General features: G+C 36.1%; 1 protein-coding gene across 1 annotated transcript; it reads right to left on the bottom strand.

The window, feature by feature from the left end:
- Positions 1-3,269: 3,269 nt before the first annotated feature.
- LOC117321425 lies at positions 3,270-13,857 on the bottom strand. Its single transcript, XM_033875845.1, has 5 exons — positions 13,329-13,857; positions 12,798-12,974; positions 9,652-9,731; positions 9,366-9,457; positions 3,270-3,352 (listed from the first exon to the last, which is right to left on the bottom strand). Exons 1-5 carry the CDS (start codon positions 13,728-13,730, stop codon positions 3,270-3,272), a joined length of 834 nt encoding a protein of 277 aa, XP_033731736.1. The 5' UTR covers positions 13,731-13,857.
- Positions 13,858-20,319: the final 6,462 nt, after the last annotated feature.

Genomic DNA, 20,319 nt, shown 5'->3' with positions numbered 1-20,319 from the left:
AACGAGACAGTGGTGAAAAGTTATACCTCGAAATCAAACTAGATAATTATCTATATAGGAACCATATATAGCCTGGCAAACGACCTCGTAACTATTCATGTCTGGATAAATGTGAAAAAGATAAACTGTTTAAAAAGCGAGAGGAAGACACAACCAGGGCTCACTCAAACATTATTTAAGAACACTGTAGATTAGATATCAGAAAACTCATTCTCTCAGAGAATAATTAACCATCGGAATAGTTGGTCGGAGGAAGTGGTGTCAGCCAGTTCAAATCATCACTTAACAGATAGAATAACATGGAACATTAAATTCTGCTCAGACTGCTGCCAAAACCAACCGGAACCGGAAACACAATTTGTGATGAGTCAGAAAGCCGAACGCCTATAGAAGACCTTGACGACAAGAAAAGGTAATGTCCGATCGGTGAATCGAACCACGATCGCCTAGGTACGTGGTCTATGTCACGGGTTTGGTGGTTTGCACTAGGAGACAGACAAATAAAATAAACAAATAGTTATATGGTTGTCAAACTGATTATTTGTATGCTTTTTCCATACAGGTATATTAATTGTGACAGCTTTGATTAAATGATCATAACGCTTTAATAGCAACGACAGATTAAATACCGAGATGTCATGAATTCCCGGGTTCACGCACAAGGTCAATGTAGGAAACTACATTGAGAAAAAATATACAAGACTGGTTTTGTGGACCAGATAAACCTTAAACTTTAAAACTCCCGGGATGTCATCGAATGTCGATTTCTGTAATGCACTGAAATGTAATTCAATTTTGTATTTGTAATAGAACATTGGTATCGTTAACTAAAACCGAATTCGCCCCTGCCTTGTTTACAGCATCATCACTGTTGTCAACTCTAAGGTAAAAATCTAAACAGTTTTAAGGCATAAGATGGAATTATTCAACATAAAGTTAACATCACTAATGTCATCATGAAACAATATTTAGTACAAATTAAAGTTTATATGTTTTGCCTGAATATAAAGAGAAATATGTCAGAAAAAAAAGTTTAAGGGCAACTTCAAACGATATCAGGGCTAAGCACTGTACAAAGTTGAACTCTGTTTTAACTAAAACCAACAAACGAAATTATAACGGGCCTCAGATAGATATAAATAATTTAATGCCAGCAATTTGACGAAATTCCAGCGTAAGTTAATGAATAACAATAACCATTGATAAATAATTGTTTAAATAAAACGCACGTTTCACAAGGGATATTACTGCTGAAATATCCACAAGGGGCGCTCCTTTTCTCACTCGATCTATGACGTCATATGCATTGGTACGTCATCGATTGTTTCATCTTAGATACGGCTAAGTAGAAGCTGCAATAGACTAGCGCTTTTGAATTTCGATAGAAAAATCGGCAAAATATTCATATGAATGCAAGAAATTATCATGCCTGTTGTAGAGAACATTGCGAGAGACGTCTCCAAAACGTAAGTCTTACAGTATATTTATCATTAAATAATACACCTTATTGTTTATTATCAGACTATCAGTAGTATCAGCGATTAAGTAAGGGAAGGAATATGGGATGATATTTGACCTATAATGTGTACATAACTCAGCATTTTTTCTTTTCTTGGAATCACATCAATAATGTAATCAATGATAATTTGATTATAGTTTGGAAATTTAGATAGCCGTCATAAATTATTATCTGTGGTTATTGGGCCTTTAGCAACCGTCAGTGTCTTTCTCAGATCCCAGGGGAGCATTTTGTACTTACGTTTCTTACGTTACCGCGACGATTGATAATCTTGGGTGTGGGGGAGGGAGGGGGGACTTGTTATGTCGCCTTCATTTCTTTTTCTTGATACTGGTCCCCGAACTTCCGGTTCCGGGTGCAAGGAGTTAAAATAGGCTACATATTTACAGTATTACAGCTAGTTACTCATATATAGTATTTTCACATCTCCAGTAGTGACGAGGTAACCTCACAAACTAACGGGTTATTTATGAGGATAAAAATATATAAGTAAAAACTCTGGTAAAGAATTGGAAATTGAGCTAGGGGGTTAGGCTAAAACTGGTCTACGAAAATCCCATCATCAATTATTCAAGCTATTTAATTAGAGCTAGTAGAAGGATGGATCAAATTTGTTTGGGTGGTGTTTCCAAAAACTATTTAGTCTACTCTTGAAGATGTTGATGTTATCAGCAGATACTACATGTTCGGAAAGGCTGTTCCAGACACCTGTTATTCTGTTACTGAAGTTGTGTTTTCTAGTATTCAGTCTTACATTCCTTTTGTATATTTTTTCACTGTGTCCTCTGGTAAAACTTCCAGATATTTTGAGTTGACATTGTCGATTCCGTTCAAGAGTTTTTGTATAAACTTGAATTTGATCCGCCCTTAGTCTTCTATACTCTAATGTTGAAAGTCTTAAGGTTTTTAGTCTTTCAATTGAGATCTTGTCTGTGGTTAGCATTAGAGTTTGGTTTGGTTTTATTGGTTTAACGTCCTGTTAACAGCTAAGGTCATTTAAGGACGGCCTCCCGTGCATGCGATATGCATGCATGTGGTGAGTGCGTATGTGTGTTTTGGAAGGCTGCGGTATGTACGTGTAAAGTCTCCTTGTGATAGGCCAGAACTTTTCCCGATTTATAGTGCTACCTCACTGAAGCATACTGCCGAAGACATCCAGCAGCACACCCCACCCGTTCACATTATACTGACAACGGGCGAACCAGTCGTCCCATTCCTAATTTGCTGAGCGCCAAACAGGAACAGCAACTACCATTTTTAAAGACTCTGGTATGTCTCGGCCAGGGGACAGAACCCAAAGCCTTCCTTAAACCAGATGACATCACATATAAAGTACTCAAGATGTGGTTTTGTATAGTTGTTTGAACATGTAGATATCCATGTAAACAAATGTTCTGAAGATGATACCTAGTATCTGGTTTGACTTTTCACAGAAATACACTGTACTAACATGTTCACTGAATTTTAGTTTTGAGTCAAATGTCACTCCTAGGTCTTTTTTTTGGTCACATTTTTATTTGGTTTGGTTGGTTTATTTTGTTTAACGTCCTATTAACAGCTAAGGTCATTTAAGGACGGCCTCCCGTGCGTGCGACATACATGCGTGTGGTGAGTGCGTATGCGTGTTTTGGGAGGCTGCGGTATGTTCATGTTAAGTCTCTTTGTGACAGGCCGGAAATTTTATTTGGACATTTCCCTCATTCCTCGGTATTGCGTACCTAGTATTTTCTGTTGAGTTTCCTATCCAAGTTTAATGACATTTTCCATTCTTCAGTCCATTCACAGATTTTAGTTGCATTTTATCAGCTATGTTAAAGTATAGTTTGGTGTCATCTGCAAAAAGTTTAATCAAACAATCTATTTTTTCTGGCATGTCGTTGACATAGATGAGGAACAGTGTCGGGCCTAAGACACCTCCTTTTGCTACTCCACTGGCGACTTCTACTGGTTATGATGATGTGCCATTTATCACCACTCGTTGAGAGGAGCCTAGCACTGTCTCAACATCAACGAACCGGCGATGAACATGTCGGAGAAATATTCGACCCCATAGGGTCCATTAATGATAGTAGTGTACTAGCCAAATTAGTTACCAAAGTGTTATCCAATGAGTTATTTGTCAAATCCATTGAAGTCCAACCACTACACACACAGATTAATGAACTCAATAGAAGGATCGAGGACATGGAACAATACAGCAGGCGAAACTGTCCCAAAGTATCTTGCATTCCTTTGGTTTGTTTGGTTTGTTTTTGTTTAACATCCTATTAACAGCCATGGTCATTTAAGGACGTGCCAGGTTTTGGAGGTGGAGGAAAGCCGGAGTACCCGGAGAAAAACCACCGACCTGCGGTCAGTACCTGGCAACTGCCCCACGTAGGTTTCGAACTCGCAACCCAGAGGTGGAGGGCTAGTGATAAAGTGCCGGGACACCTTAACCACTCGGCCACCGCGGCCCCCCTTATAGCATCAATGGTCAACATGAGGACACTGACAACCTGTTGATTGACCTGTTTAACACAAAACTTGGCCTTAATATTACTCTTAATGATATTTCCAGGTATCATCGTATTGCCAGATTCAATCAACGACCAAGAATTTGACAGCATTCACCATCTTCAAGCCCTGATGATGTAACTGTAAGATTGAATTCTTATAGAACCAGAGACAAGGTATATAGATCCATAGATTTTCCCTTCAATCTCTTCACGACAATCAGGCACTTAACTCCAGTATCTTCATTAATGAGCTCTAACCAGCCAACGAGCTTTACTTTTCAGAGATGCTAGGTTACTTGTAAAGGTCCTGTCTCTCAAAGATAAAACCAGCGATGATACTGTAGTAATCACTGATATCCACGATTGCATTCATATGATCACCACCTCAACGCAGATACACTCTATTTTCCCGATGGAATCACTGCTATCGGCCAAACCCACTGACCATATAGCCACGATCTCAAAAAATCCAAGTGTAAACAAGACTCCCCTCACCAGTACACCGAAACCATCAGCTAACACCTTTCATCTGTCCGTAGTTCGTGGAAGTGATGGTGTACCAGGAAGTGCGACCGTCAAACTGAATTCCACAACCGATTCAGGTCTTAAAACTTAATCTTTTGTCTCATTATTTCGATGACTGTCAGTATTTGTGAACTGCCGAGTGCATGTGCTCTCGTGAACATCTCGTTTCGGGAGATATAAAAAGTTGTTTCGTTACATTAGTCGGTACATTTCAAATGATGAATTTAATTAAAATTGAAGCTACACCCGTAGATAATTGATACATAATTAATCAATTATTAATGATGATTGTGAAAACAATTGTATCATTAATACAAACAATGTTTTCTTTGTCGGCGCTGATTGATGTTGTGTTCTTTACGTACGACGTGCAATTCAGGTGAGTGTTGTGAAAAATATTGACAAGTTAATTTACATGTTTAGAACAAAGGTTTTATGGCTATTTCTTAGATACCACTTCTTATCTTGAAAGAAAGTACGGAAACATAGAATTTTTTTTTATAATGTTAAAACATAGGCTTTATGACATTTTCTTAGAAACCATTTCTTATATTGAAAGAAAGTACGTAAATGCCGAAATAAATTAACAAAATAAATTTTCCGGGCCCATGTAAAGTATTTGCTGTCATTGTTGTATATTTATATTTTTGTATATGTTTATATGAGTAATTGATGATGTATATTTGATACTAGCTGTGAGGTGTCTTGAATCACTCTGAGAAAATGATATACACGTAGTTATAGGTATAGAATTACGAAAAGATAGAGAAAATTATATACATGTAGTTTACGGGAAAATAGTAAACGTTATACATGTAGGTATATAATTACGAAAAGATAGAGAAAATATATGTTGTTATGGTAAGATAGCAATAGAGAAAATTATATACATGTAGTTTACGGCAAAAACAGTTAATGTTAAACATGTAGGTATAGAATTACGAAAAGATAGAGAAAATATATAGATAGTAAATATTTTAGATATATAAGAAATACGGAAAGATAGAGAAAATTATAGTTTACGGCAAAATAGTAAATGTTATAGGTATAGAATTACGAAAAGATAGAGAAAATATATGTCGTTATGGTAAGATAGTAATAGAAAAAATGATATACATGTAGTTTACGGCAAAATAGTAAATGTTATAGGTATAGAATTGCGTTTATATTTTAGGCGTAACGAGGAATGACTACAGGAACATGGCGAAGGGTTTAGTGCAGCTTGACTGGTCGTGTACGCTCTGCAATCGTCCAGATCCAGAGGAGCCAGCAGATGAATCCTTCAACATCTCAACGCCATTCCAGGTTACCTAAGCGACACACGAGGAATCCTTGCCACTGGAGACTTCAACTCTTTATGATGTGGAACCGGAAGATCTGCCAACATCTTACCAGGTCAGCCAAGGTTCCAAGCGTGGAAATCGAACGCTAGTTGATAGCAACGGCTATAGCTACACTGTCTTGGTAAGCAATACCTCTAAATATCGCTATAAAAATACTGCGCAAAATAACGAGAATCAGATAAGTCATTATTTCAAATTAAAAAGAAAGAAAGAAAATTACTACAGGATTATACTCTTAATAATACATATATAATCTTACAGTATCAAATAATAGAGTTGTTTCCCTTGTCTTACTTTCCTTTTCTTGTATAAATGTACACATGTTGGATGCGTTGGATAAATGTATATAAACCTATTGATGCTTTTCTAAGGTAAGCTCCAAGATGTAATTGTATCATAATTTTATGAGGAATTATATAGATTTAGAGAAGTTGATGATGTTAATCTTGATGTGTTTCTTGAAGGCTGTGGTGTTCCAAAGCTAAGCGAGTATGATGCAAATGGTTTGGAAGGTAAAATATCTTTGAATGAAGCTGGCTATGTTTTAAAAAATATGAAAAATAATAAGAGTCCAGGATCTGACGGTTTTACAGCTGAATTTTTTAAGGTATTTTGGTATTACCTGGGTGATTTTGTTGTTCGTTCAATTAATTATAGTTTTTCAGTAGGTCAACTGTCAATCACCTAAGGGAGATAAGTCACGTCATTTTTTGAAAAACTGGAGACCCATTTCACTCCTAAATATCACTTATAAAATAGCTTCTGGAATTATATCCCATCGAATAAAATCAGTTTTAGGAAAGCTCATTAATGAAGATCAGACAGGATTTTTAGCGGGGCGCTACATTGGGGAAAACATTCGTACAATATATGATATAATGCACTATGCAGAGGATCTCAACATCCCAGGTATGTTACTTATGATAGATTTTGAAAAAGCATTCGATTCAGTTTCATGGAGTTTTATCAATAACGTATTATAATATTTTAACTTTGGGACAGATATAAGGAATTGGGTAAATATTCTTCATAATAATGTTTTTTCTTCAATTAATCAGGCTGGTAATATTTCTTCATCAATTAGCATACAGCGTGGTTGTCGTCAAGGGGATCCCATTGCCCCATATATCTTCATCCTTTGTGTTGAGGTTTTAGCAGCAAGAATAAGAAACAATAGAAACATCAAGGGAATACAACTCCAAAATATAGATATTCTGAATGTACAATATGCAGATGACACCGGATTAATTCTAGATGGTTCAGAGATGTCTTTAAAAGAATCAATTACTGAATTAAATAGTTTTGCCAATAGTTCAGGGCTTAATATTAATACTAATAAAACTCAGGTAATATGGATTGGCAGTAAAAAATACACTCAGGAAACTTTTTTACCCGAACTGAATCTGATTTGGGGAAAAGACAAATTCACTTTTTTAGGAATAGACTTTTCTGTGGATATTGGTGAAATCCCTAGAATGAATTTTGACAAAAAGTTGGTGAAACTTAAATCTCTAATCAATATATGGAGTAGGAGGAACTTTACACCTCTTGGTAAAATTAACATAATCAAATCCTTACTAATCTCTCAATTTAATTATCTATTTATTACCCTACCAAGTCCACCTGAAAAATATATTACTAAACTGAATTCTATATTATTCAACTTTTTGTGGGGTGGTAAAACTCATAAAATAAAAAAGGATGTTGTTATTCAAGATTATGTAGATGGAGGTTTGAAAAGGGTTGATCTGCATGCATTTATCGATTTCCTTAAGCTAAGTTGGGTCAGGAGAGTTTTTCAGTCATCAGGGAAATGGAATGTACTTTTAAAGTTGACTGTTGATATAAAAAAAATTACAAAATTGTGGCAAGGAATATATTAGTACATGTGTTTCTAACTGTAAAAATAAATTTTGGAAGGAAATCTTCAAATGTTGGGTTAGATTGAATAACTCAAATTATATGAGGGTGATACGCCAAGATTCTATATCAAAAACACCACTTTGGTATAACAATGACATCCAAGTAGGGAATAAATTTGTTTTCTATCCACACTGGTTTAAAGCCACTGTTTATACTATAAATGACCTTGTCAAAAATATTTGTGATATGACTTTTTATTCCCTTAATGAATTCCGTCAAAACTATAGAATAAATACAAATTTTCTACAATATCATGGTCTAGTCACAGCTGTAAAGCATTTTCTTAGAAGATTTGAGTTTCTGATAGAAAGACCAGTTTGGTTTGGTTTGGTTTATTTTGTTTAACGTCCTATTAACAGCTAAGGTCATTTAAAGACGGCCTCCCGTGCGTGCGACATGCATGCGTGTGTTCAGTGCGTATATGTGTTTTGGGAGGCTGCGGTATGTTCGTGTTAAGTCTCCTTGTGATAGGCCGAAACTTTTGCCGATTTATAGTGCTACCTCACTGAAGCATACTGCCGAAGACACCCAGCAGCACACCCCACCCGGTCACATTATACTGACAACGGGCGAACCAGTCGTCCCACTCCGTGTATACTGAGCGCTAAGCAGGAGCAGCAACTACCATTTTTAAAGACTCTGGTATGTCTCGACCAGGGGACAGAACCCAAAGCCTTCCTCACAGCGGCGAACGCTCAACTAAAGGCCAAAAGTGAGGCAGTGTCAAAGGAGACGTTAGGAAGAAGAAAGTTGTTAAGAAAGAAGAGAAAAGATAAGATCCCAAATTTAGTCGCCTCTTACGATCATGCAATGGGGGCAGCAGGTACAATTCTTACGCCCTACCTGCAGGGCAGAGAAACCAGACTTACCATTTTTACCATCAAACATAGAAATATTTTATAAGATTAAAAAGGGATCTAAAGACTTTTATAACTGCATCATTACAGCACCTTCAACACCAAATGGGGTAAGAAAATGGAATGAAGAATTTTACTTTGAGTTTAATCATGAAAAATGGGTTAAAATACTTAATCTTCCATTTACTATCACGAAAGGTTCTAAATTGCAATGGTTTCAAGTTAGAATTTTACATCATATTCTAGTAACTAACATTTTTCTTTTTAAAATAAACATATACCCTAGTCCTTTATGTACACTCTGTAACATGGAAAGAGAAACTATTGTCCATTGTCTATGGGGATGCACAGAAGTGCAGGAACTACTACAGCGATTTGAAACTTTGTGACATTTTCCTCATTCCTATTTTTATAAATAAAGAATCTTTTCTTTTTGGTATACTATCATCTCAAGCAAATATGGTTGATAACGAAATTTTAGTAATTATAAAACACTACTATAGTCTATAGTCTATAGTCTATCGAGGCAATAAGGTAACGTCATATATTTATTATGACGTCATGAAATACTTATAACGTCACAAAAGTACTATTACATAATTATAGGACTTACGATACATGGACGCATTTTAGGTCAGAACGGGTCATTTGTGCTATAAAGTGTGCTCTTTTGATTATTAATTAAGGACACATTACATACCTCGTATAACGGCATCAGCTGTATCAGGGTATACGCCGAGTACAAATGTTTTGATGTGCGATGTCATCTCCTTGTTAACATCATAATGTGGGCTACAAGCAGAAATATGTTCAGTTCAATATCACGATACATACAGCTTTGAATGTTTTTGATAACATATCTGCCTTGAACAACAGAATGAGTTATCAGCCTCGTTTTGAAATTAGCATCATATTATTGCCCAAGTGGGAAATGACGAATACATTACATACATTTACAGAAGTGATACGTCAAGGGAGCTACTTACCGCATAGCTTCCTCTTCTTTGTACAATGTCCAATCAAGTCCATTTTCTTTCCCATCCTTATAAGCATCTCTGACTCCACTCTGAAAACAATATTATATATTAACAAGAGATCCCAGAGGGATCTTGGCGCCCACCATTGAATGATCTTCATAGGTTCCATGTCAGATTGATCTTTTCTCTACTTTTCCCTTCATTTTACTAATCTGTGCAAATTTAGACATCCCTCCAGTACTTTTCAAACAAGGGAATCCTAGCTATATAAGAAATTTGAGATTTAACGATAATGGCTGTTTGTTTGCCAGGTTGTTTTCCGGACAGACTGGTCCAAAAATGCAATGCAAGTGACCAAGGGGAACCTACTTATGAAATTTGAGAAAGATCCATTCAGTACTTTGAGAAATAGAGATAACAAACTTCAATTGTCAAAATCCAAGATGGCGGTCTGTCGGCCATATTGTTTTCCAATTGATCTCAAAATGCAATAAGCATAACGAGGCATTAAGGGGAACCTCCATATGAAATTTGAGAAAGATCCCTTCAGTACTTTTTCAGAAATAGCGATAATAAACTTCAATTGTCAAAATCCAAGATGGCTGCCTGTCGGCCATGTTGTTTTCAGATTGGTTTCAAAACGCAATATGCATAACTAGGCACCAAGGGAAACTTACATATGAAATTTCAGAAAGATCCCTTCAGTACTTTCTCAGAAATAGCGATAATAAACTTCAATTGTCAAAATCCAAGATGGCTGCCTGTCGGCCATGTTGTTTTCAGATTGGTTTCAAAATGCAATATGCATAACTAGGCACCAAGGGAAACTTACGTATGAAATTTCAGAAAGATCCATTCAGTACTTTCTCAGAAATAGTGATAACAAACTTCAATTGTCAAAATCCAAGATGGCTGCCTGTCGGCCATGTTGTTTTCTGATTGGTCTCAAAACGCAATATGCATAACTAGGCACCAAGGGAAACCTACATATGAAATTTCAGAAAGATCCCTTCAGTACTTTCTCAGAAATAGTGATAAAAAACTTCAATTGTCAAAATCCAAGATGGCTGCCTGTCGGCCATGTTGTTTTCAGATTGGTCTCAAATCGCAATATGCATAACTAGGCACCAAGGGAAACTTACATATGAAATTTGAGAAAGATCCATTCAGTACTTTCTCAGAAATAGTGATAACAAACATCAATTGTCAAAATCCAAGATGGCTGCCTGTCGGCCATGTTGTTTTCAGATTGGTCTCAAATCGCAATATGCATAACTAGGCACCAAGGGAAATCTACATATGAAATTTCAGAAAGATCCCTTCAGTACATTCTCAGAAATAGCGATAACAAACTTCAATTGTCAAAATCCAAGATGGCTGCCTGTCGGCCATGTTGCTTTCGGATTGGTCTCAAAACGCAATATGCATAACTAGGCACCAAGGGAAACCTACATATGAAATTTCAGAAAGATCCATTCAGTACTTTCTCAGAAATAGTGATAACAAACATCAATTGTCAAAATCAAAGATGGCTGCCTGTCGGCCATGTTGTTTTCAGATTGGTCTCAAATCGCAATATGCATAACTAGGCACCAAGGGAAATCTACATATGAAATTTCAGAAAGATCCCTTCAGTACTTTCTCAGAAATAGCGATAACAAACTTCAATTGTCAAAATCCAAGATGGCTGCCTGTCGGCCATGTTGTTATCCGATTGGTCTAAAAACGCAATATGCATAACTAGGCACCAAGGGGAACCTTCATATGAAATTTGAGAAAGATCCATTCAGTACTTTCTCAGAAATAGTGATAACAAACATCAATTGTCAAAATCCAAGATGGCTGCCTGTCGGCCATGTTGTTTTCCGATTAGTTTCAAATCGCAATATGCATAACTAGGCACCAAGGGGAACATACATATGAAATTTGAGAAAGATCCCTTCAGTACTTTCTCAGAAATAGTGATAACAAACATCAATTGTCAAAATCCAAGATGGCTGCCTGTCGGCCATGTTGTTTTCCGATTGGTCTCAAATCGCAATATGCATAACTAGGCACCAAGGGGAACCTACATATGAAATTTGAGAAAGATCCCTTCAGTACTTTCTCAAAAACTGAGATAACAAACTTCAATTGTCAAAATCCAAGATGGCTGCCTGTCGGCCATGTTGTTATCCGATTGGTCTCAAAACGCAATACGCATAACTAGTCACCAAGGGGAACCTTCATATGAAATTTGAGAAAGATCCCTTCAGTACTTTCTCAAAAATAGCGATAACAAACTTCAATTGTCAAAATCCAAGATGGCTGCCTGTCGGCCATGTTGTTGTCCGATTGGTCTAAAAACGCAATATGCATAACTAGGCACCAAGGGGAACCTACATATGAAATTTGAGAAAGATCCCTTCAGTACTTTCTCAAAAATAGAGATAACAAACTTCAATTGTCAAAATCCAAGATGGCTGCCTGTCGGCCATTTTGTTTTCCGATTGGTCTAAAAATGCAATATGCATAACTAGGCACCAAGGGGAACCTACATATGAAATTTGAGAAAGATCCTTTTAGTACTTTCTCAGAAATAGCGATAACAAACTTCAATTGTCAAAATCCAAGATGGCTGCCTGTCGGCCATTTTGTTTTCCGATTGGTCTCAAAATGCAATATGCATAACTAGGCACCAAGGGGAACCTACATATGAAATTTGAGAAAGATTCTTTCAGTACTTTCTGAGAAATAGCGATAACAAGAATTGTTTACGGACGGAGGGACGGACGGACGGAGGGACGGAGGGACGGACGGACGGACAGACGACGGACCACGGAGCGCAGGGCGATTTGAATAGCCCACCATCATCAGATGGTGGGCTAAAAAGACGATAAAATATGATTTGTAGCATTGAATGTACATATTTTCTACTTGTCCATTTATTAGAGCGGAAGCCGTCTAATGGTTATACTAATAAGTACCTTGACCAGACACTAGTTTTCTTTGCTAATATTTTTGACATGTGACGAGAATGGTATCCTCGAATGTTTTTTTTAAAAAAAAAACAACATAAAACATAAAACGTTCGCAATGAAAACATAACAGAAGCCTTCGCTGGAAAACGGAAACCTGTATATTGACATCATCAGCATATTCTAATTCATACATACCCGAATCGAATTTGATATGTTAACGTTGGTTTTCTGTTTGCTCATTTTCTTAGCAGCATCTACATTTGAAACCTTTGACAATATCTCCTTTTGTGTTTTCAAGATTTCTAATTGAATCGTCTTCATTGCTGTTATTTCAGCTTCCAATTTCACCAACCGTTGATCAATCATATTACTCTGGAAAAGTAACAAAAGTTCTCAATTATTAAATAAAACCAACATGATATTACTGCCACTAAAACACCATCATTTCAGCCTTAAGAGGACACATGGGATGGTATTCTAAATACGTTTAACGGTTTCTGGTTGAAGGTGAAATTAACGCAGATGACTAATCGATTAGATAATATCAGCGTGTTTCGGTCTATTGATATATTATCTGGTTTTATTGATTAAATCTAGTTTTTAAAAGTTATACGTATAAAATTAAAGTTAAACCAAACATAGGTCGTTCATTTATTTACTTCAGACTCAATTATTTATAGTACAAATGTACATGTATACCGGTAATGTTTACACTAGTACACTTACATCAGGCGTAATCCGATCCGGCGTTGCCTTCCTGCTGCTGCTTTGTCCACTCCCTGGCGAGCGGCTTGACCGGTGCCCAACAGGAGTGCGCACATATACATGTGTCGATCTCGATGAGGAGCCTGCTGGAGTTTCATTGTTTATATCTACTCTGTCGTTTTTCTTAGACTGCGATTTTCTGTTTGAGTTGCTTGAATCCGTTCGAAAAGACGATGATGGATTAAGGTAAGTCGCTTCTATATTTCTAAATCTTTCCTTAAAACGACGTTTAATCGGGGGCCTCTTCTCATCTTCCGATAAACTGTCCATCACAATATCATGAGAAAAATCACGTGTTTCCTCAAATTCGTCCGAAAAATTCGATCCGTCAGTCTCGGATAGTAACGATGGCTTATCCGACATACTTGGGAGACTTTTTCACTTATTACCTTCTCACACTGGTTTGTAGTATTTCAACTGACTGATCACTTGTGTGCACGATATAGACAATGTTCGACTGTACACATGAAACCGCCGGAAGCAGAAGAAAACCGCCAAAACTTTACATTAATTTACAGTATTGATTTATTATTTAAATAAGTGATGAGAAACTAAATCATTTTTAGATAATGAAAATAAAAGTACATGTTTTTGAATTTTCAAACGTTAAATTATAGTTATATTGTCGATGTTGACATTACGTTACAATTACGCGCCTGGCTCGTATGGGCGGGATAGATAAGGGAGGGGAGGGGGAGAGAAGAGGGATTCAGCTGTCATTGACAGGGGAGGCTACTCCTATACTTTTCATTATACACGTGTTCTAACATTTTCAGTTTGCAGATTTGTTCATCTTTTTTACACTTAATGTGCCTCTGACGAACGTTCTTTATTGGGGTTTTTGTTTTAAGATAAAAACAAAGTCGTTTTCTCTCCTATATTAAAGGTAATGCATTCAGGGTTTGAAGAGCACAAAAGATATTTATTTAAATTCAGAAAGTTAAAATACGTCGATGAACGCCTGCGTGGAATTATTTTATGCTTTCTAAAATACGGCCAAACAGAAAATATAAAGATAAACGAATTTAAAGTACAATTATGTCAATTACGCTATCAGTTGAAGTTAAACAACGTAGATATTATGGATTCAACTTAGCTTTCTGCTATTTAATCAACTGACCGGGAACTATTTCACCAACTTATGTTTGACGTCAACATTTGAATTTTCATGTTTAAGTATTACATTGGTGTATAATACAATCATTCTCTGTATTTATAACTTAAACTTTTAACAAATCGAATCATATATATACATGTATATAATTTGTACACGTGATGCATATTTATTTGAAATCTAATCTATTTGAAGTCGAAGAATTTTGCTAATTGAAGTCAGTTGTGTTTTTAAAAAATGGCACACAGATCATATGTCTATTAGATATAAGTTAAAATATGCGATAGCTACTAGGCTGAGCGGGATTGAGATGATGGTTAGACGAGATTCGGTTTTAATGAGAAGGAAGTCTACTTTAGTGAATTGTTCCGTTTAGATAGGTTCTAACTCTTTTTTTTTTAGTTAAATAATTTTTAACTCGCTCTCATTTCTTACTGTTTATGCGTGTTATTGTTTTACAGATGGGTAGAAGTAAGCACAGTCTAGAGAATAGGAGGAGGCGGCGTCGAAAAAGACAACAGAGGACAAGACTACAGAATAAAAAATTGAAACCAGATTCTACAGTATCAGCAAATGTAACTGAAGAAGATATGAGACCTCCATTTGCTGACTCCAGTAGTGATAATGACTGTGATATTAATAAAGAAACTAATATTACTTATAGCAATGAACAAACTCAAGGATCATACTCCTCATGTCCATATACATATAAAGCAGACATATTCCCTCCTGAAGGCTTCAGTGTTGCAGTGGCCCATAAAAGACTTGGAGAAGAAACAGCTGGAAGGAAAAAAGCAGAACAAACTGCTCGAAATTACATGTATATCACCAAACAATATAAAGAAAAACTCGACAGAATTTCAGAGCAGATAACTGCCATGGATACCTCAGTTCATCTGTAAATCAGGTACGAATAAACACACACTCCATTTACTTAATACGTTAAAAGTTATAAAGCTTCAATTTATTTTTTAACGATTTTCAAATTATTTGGTTTAAATATACAGCTATTTGCTGCTTAAGTAAATTAACTAAATATAGTAGCATTCGACGATTTTGATTGTTGATATAAAATTAATCATTTTAGTTTACAATCTTGTGTAAATTCCTAATTGTATTTCAGGTCTTCGTGCATCATGAGCAAGGAAAGTGGCGATCTGCTGACAAGCGCCCTACACAAATCTGTGAAAAGAAATTTAAAGAGGAAGCGTTGTCCAGGGTGTAGTGAAAAATACGATCCGAGATATATGAAAGACCATCGCGAGCAGAATTTTTTAGACGGTATATGGGTATGTAAAACTAAACAGCATAATAACTCCAGTGATGAGGCATTAAACCAAAATCAAGAGGTGCCAATTGAATCTGACGATTGCAATATAACTGAATTACGACAAACAATCAGAAATGTTATACGTCGACAGATGAGAGACTGTGATTCCGAAGACAATTCAGAAACTGACGAATTATGGAATGATGTCTCCGATCAAGAGTTGGATGACGATATAGGTTTACATGCCACCAATGAGGAAATTAATATCTCCAGGTCATATTCACTCATATTGGTATTCTGTCTTTTTATATGTACATGGCAAAGTGTTTTTATGCTTCCAGACAACGCTATTGCTACTCTCCTTTCATTTCTTAAGACGTTTCTGTCAGTTCTTGTCAAGGACCACCCTTTGTTTTCAACCATTCCTGTAATATTTCCAGGAACATTATATATGTTGTGGAAAGCTATTGGTATAAAGAAGGATAATTTTCTGAAATATGTTGTTTGTAAAAAATGTTATTCATTGTATTCGTATGATGAATCTATTCAACGACTTGAAGGTGAGATAGTTTCTAAATGCTGTTCTTTTGTGGCACATCCAGATCACCCACAACGAACACGCCGTGGTCCATGCGGCCAGTTACTATTAAAAACGGTGATTTTGCCCAGCGGGAAAAAGAAATTATACCCATATAAGATATATTGTTACAAGCCACTGAAGGAAACGTTGCAGGGATTTCTACAACTACCGGACTTTCAAGAGAAATGTCAGTTATGGCGAAATAGAGAACACTTTGCTGGATTATATACAGATGTGTATGATGGTATAATTTGGAAAGAATTTAACGGGGACAACAGAAATTATTTCTTCTCGAGTGCACTGTCTTATGGTATTATGCTTAATGTTGACTGGTTCCAACCTTTTGAGCACGTAAGATACTCTGTTGGTGTCATTTATGGCGTTATCTTGAATTTGCCGCGTGAAGAACGGTTCCTTATAAATAACGTTATGTTAATAGGCATTATCCCAGATATGGGTAAAGAACCAAGTCTCAACACATTCATAACACCATTAGTAAATGACCTACTCATCGCGTGGAACTCTGGCTTTAGAATTAAAACCTATAATTCTCCAAAATCAAAAGTAAATGTAAAATTGGCTGTTATTTGTGTAGGGTGCGATATTCCAGCTACGAGGAAACTTTGTGGATTTTTAGGTCACATGGCGACATTAGGATGTTCTAAATGTTTGAAAAAGTTTAACGGAGACGTTGGAAATAAAGATTTTTCAGGATTTGAAAGAGACTGTTGGACACCAAGAACTCTTCCTGACCATAAAAGAAAACTGAATAAACTGGCAACAGCTAAAACACAGACAGAACAGTTCCGTTTACAGTCCTTATTTGGAATTCGAGAATCTGCGCTGAACAGACTTCCATACTTCGATCCCATTCAAATGTCTGTTATTGACCCAATGCATAACCTTTATCAGGGGACGGCCAAATACATGATCAAGCTATGGACAGAGCGTGGTATTTTGACTCCAGAAAAATTCAATCTATTGCAAGAAAAGGTTGATCGTGTCGAAACGCCTTCATCTCTTGGAAGAATACCTCGTAAAATCGCCTCTTCCTTTGGTGGTTTTACAGCTGAACAATGGAAAACATGGACAAATATATTTTCAATATATGCTCTGAAAGATATTTTACCGGACACACATCTACAACACTGGCGTTTCTTTGTATTAGCAAGTTCTTTAATGTGTAATAGATACATAAGTGATGATGACATAAATCTTTGTGATCAGTTTATGATGGCTTTCCTCAAGGGATTTGAGAATTTGTACGGAAAAGAAAAGGTGACACCAAATATGCATCTCCATGCTCATCTAGCCCAATGTTTCCGAGAATATGGACCAGTCTACTCATTCTGGCTTTTCAGCTTCGAAAGATACAACGGACATCTGGGATCGTTACCCAATAACAATAGATCTGTCGAAGTACAGTTTATGCGAAGGTTTGTACGTGACACAATAGTGAAAAATATTTCATTGCCTGATGACATGAAAAAAGAGTTCAGTTCATTTGTAAGTTTCGAACAAAAGACTGTCAAAACTTATCTCCGTGGTTGATCGTAAACTAATTTTCGAACTCTCAGATCCCAAAACGCCTATTACTAACAGAAGCTGGGATTTCATCAGTCATTTTGATACCAGGATTGTGTCAAAATATGTTCTTCAGAGTGGGGAGCACATAGCTATTGAAAAAGTTTACAAGAGAATGTTTCCAGAACTACAAAACAATACTTATATAATCCCACATTCGTGTAGGAAATGTATGGTAGTTGTCCTCGGCAATGAGACACTGGGATGTTTAGGGTCAAGATACAAAAGATCTTCTCTAATTATGGCCAACTGGAGCAAAGAAAACGGGAAAATAGCTCCAGGAATCATCGAAAAGTTTGTAATCCACAATCTCATTGTAAACAACGTGAGCAAACTTCACATTTTCGCTCTGGTTTCTTGGTTTCGTCCAAAGTCTGACTTAAAACGTTATTGTGGTAAACCAGTAGAAGTGTGGAGTAGAGAAACTGATGTAAGGAGCGAGTCCCAGTTAATGCCTGTACAAAGAATTCTTTGCAAATGTGTTAATGCGTATGGACAAATTAGAAACAAAAAAAGTCCTTTTCGTTTGTCCTGTTGGAAGAGTTTTAAATATTTAGGTTGTATTAAAGTCATTTAGAGCATAAGGTCGTTGAATTTATCTATTACTTTATAATTATGTGTCATATATTCTTGCAGACATAGTGCACAGTATCCTTTGTTGAAAGACGTGTTTTGTCACCTTGTGAAAATATGTTGACGTGTTTTGTCACCTTGTGAAAATATGTTGTTCTTTTACGACGTGTTTAGTCATTTGGTGAAAATATGTTGACGTGTTGTGTCTTGTGTGAAAATATGTTCATAAACTTAGGATTGTTCTATGAATGAAGTTTACTCGGCATTTACTGGTGCTTAAATCTGGAGTTTACAAAAATATCAAACTTTTCGTAAATTCAGAGTTTAATGTTCATTAAACCGATATTAAACTCAAACTTAAAAAGTTTAATGAAGTTTACTGAAAATAACTATTTCATTAAACGCGGGTTTTCATGCAGTGTACATCTATAAAAGTAGATGTCTACATAAATCTTTGAGTCTGAATGCTCTTATCAATGTCATTAAAGACCACTTCATTGTTCAGAAATATATCATCAGCAGCAAAAATGAATACATGAAAAGGAAATTTGAAATTAATTGGAGGAAATGGAAAGCCATTGTTGAAATGTAACAGTAGTACAAATAATATTATTAATACTGTATGCCCATCTTACATGTTTTTTATTGTTAATGCTATCGCATGCTCTGACTTTTGCCTATTGTTCGAAAATGTAATGTTTTAATACTCAAATTATACAAGGAATTTTGAATATATTTCGGATATTTTAGCTATGGGACCTCTAACTTCATTTTCTTTCCTACCTACACCCTTTCTCTCTCTCTCTCTCTTTATTTTTTCTCTTTCTATGTTGTGTGTGTCTCTGTCTCCTACAATATTTAGTATTACTATTTCAATTTAATACAGTTAATTTTTATCTCTTCAATGTTTGTCTACTGTATTATCCTGGTATGCATGGTGAATGGATGTAAAGGTGTATATGTTTGTGAGATATGTATGCACACACATAAAAAAGTTATAATTTAAAAAAGGAAAACTGTATATATGAAAGAGATGTGTATGTTTCTTGATTGTGTAATATTACGTACAGTGTTTATGTTACATGTTACTGTTGATATTATATAGTAATTTGGATATACATATAACTTTATATATAGCATTAATATTTTGGACAACTTATATGTACTTAAAAGTTCTTTAGCAATATAGTGACTATTATGTCGTTAAATCAATTAACTATACTCAATATTATAGATCAATTGACTTTAGACAATTTCATATATACTAAATTTATTCCATAATACAGTAATGAAACAAGAGGCCCAGGGGCCTTAACGGTCATCTGACTCTAAATTAAAGACCCTTATAATATTGTAGTATGCATTCTCTACAGGTTTAGTGGCACTGTTGGCCATGGCGGCCATCTTGGATTTCTGACCTACCTTCAAAATAATAACACTTGGCCATGACCATCTCAGGATCATTTCTGGTAAGTTAGAGCCAAATCCCACGGGTGGAATTTGAGAAGAAGTTTGAAATACGTGTTGTTCAGGAAAAACATGATTGCGCAATCATGTTACATAATGGCTGCCGTGGCTGCCCTTTCAAAGTTTTTACGAGGCCGAAAAATAACAACACTTTGTTGGCTCCCCTTCCTTAACATCCTCACCAATTTCCAGCTCAATCGCACCAGTGGAACTGGAGAAGAAGTTTAAAATGTGTTTTTCAAGATGGCTGCCATGGCGGCCATCTTGGATTTCTGACTGACCCGATAAATAACAAAACTTGGCCAGGAACATCTCAGGATCATTTCTGGTAAGTTAAAGCTGAATCCCACTGGTGGAATTTGAG

Source organism: Pecten maximus, unplaced genomic scaffold (assembly GCF_902652985.1).
Source record: "Pecten maximus unplaced genomic scaffold, xPecMax1.1, whole genome shotgun sequence".
Taxonomy (NCBI): Eukaryota; Metazoa; Mollusca; class Bivalvia; order Pectinida; family Pectinidae; genus Pecten; species Pecten maximus.
The sequence above is the reverse complement of the archived record's forward strand: the minus strand, read 5'-3'. Positions and strand labels throughout refer to the sequence as shown.

Excerpts from the sequence above, each read along its gene's own strand:
- LOC117321425 (XM_033875845.1), bottom strand. The coding sequence starts at position 13,730 with ATGTCGGATAAGCCATCGTTACTATCCGAGACTGACGGATCGAATTTT. Across the intron at positions 9,732-12,797 it reads ACATATCAAATTCGATTCGG|AGTGGAGTCAGAGATGCTTA; the intron begins GTATGTATGAAT and ends TATTGTTTTCAG. Across the intron at positions 3,353-9,365 it reads AGCTGATGCCGTTATACGAG|ATGACACCAAACTATACTTT; the intron begins GTATGTAATGTG and ends AACTTTTTGCAG.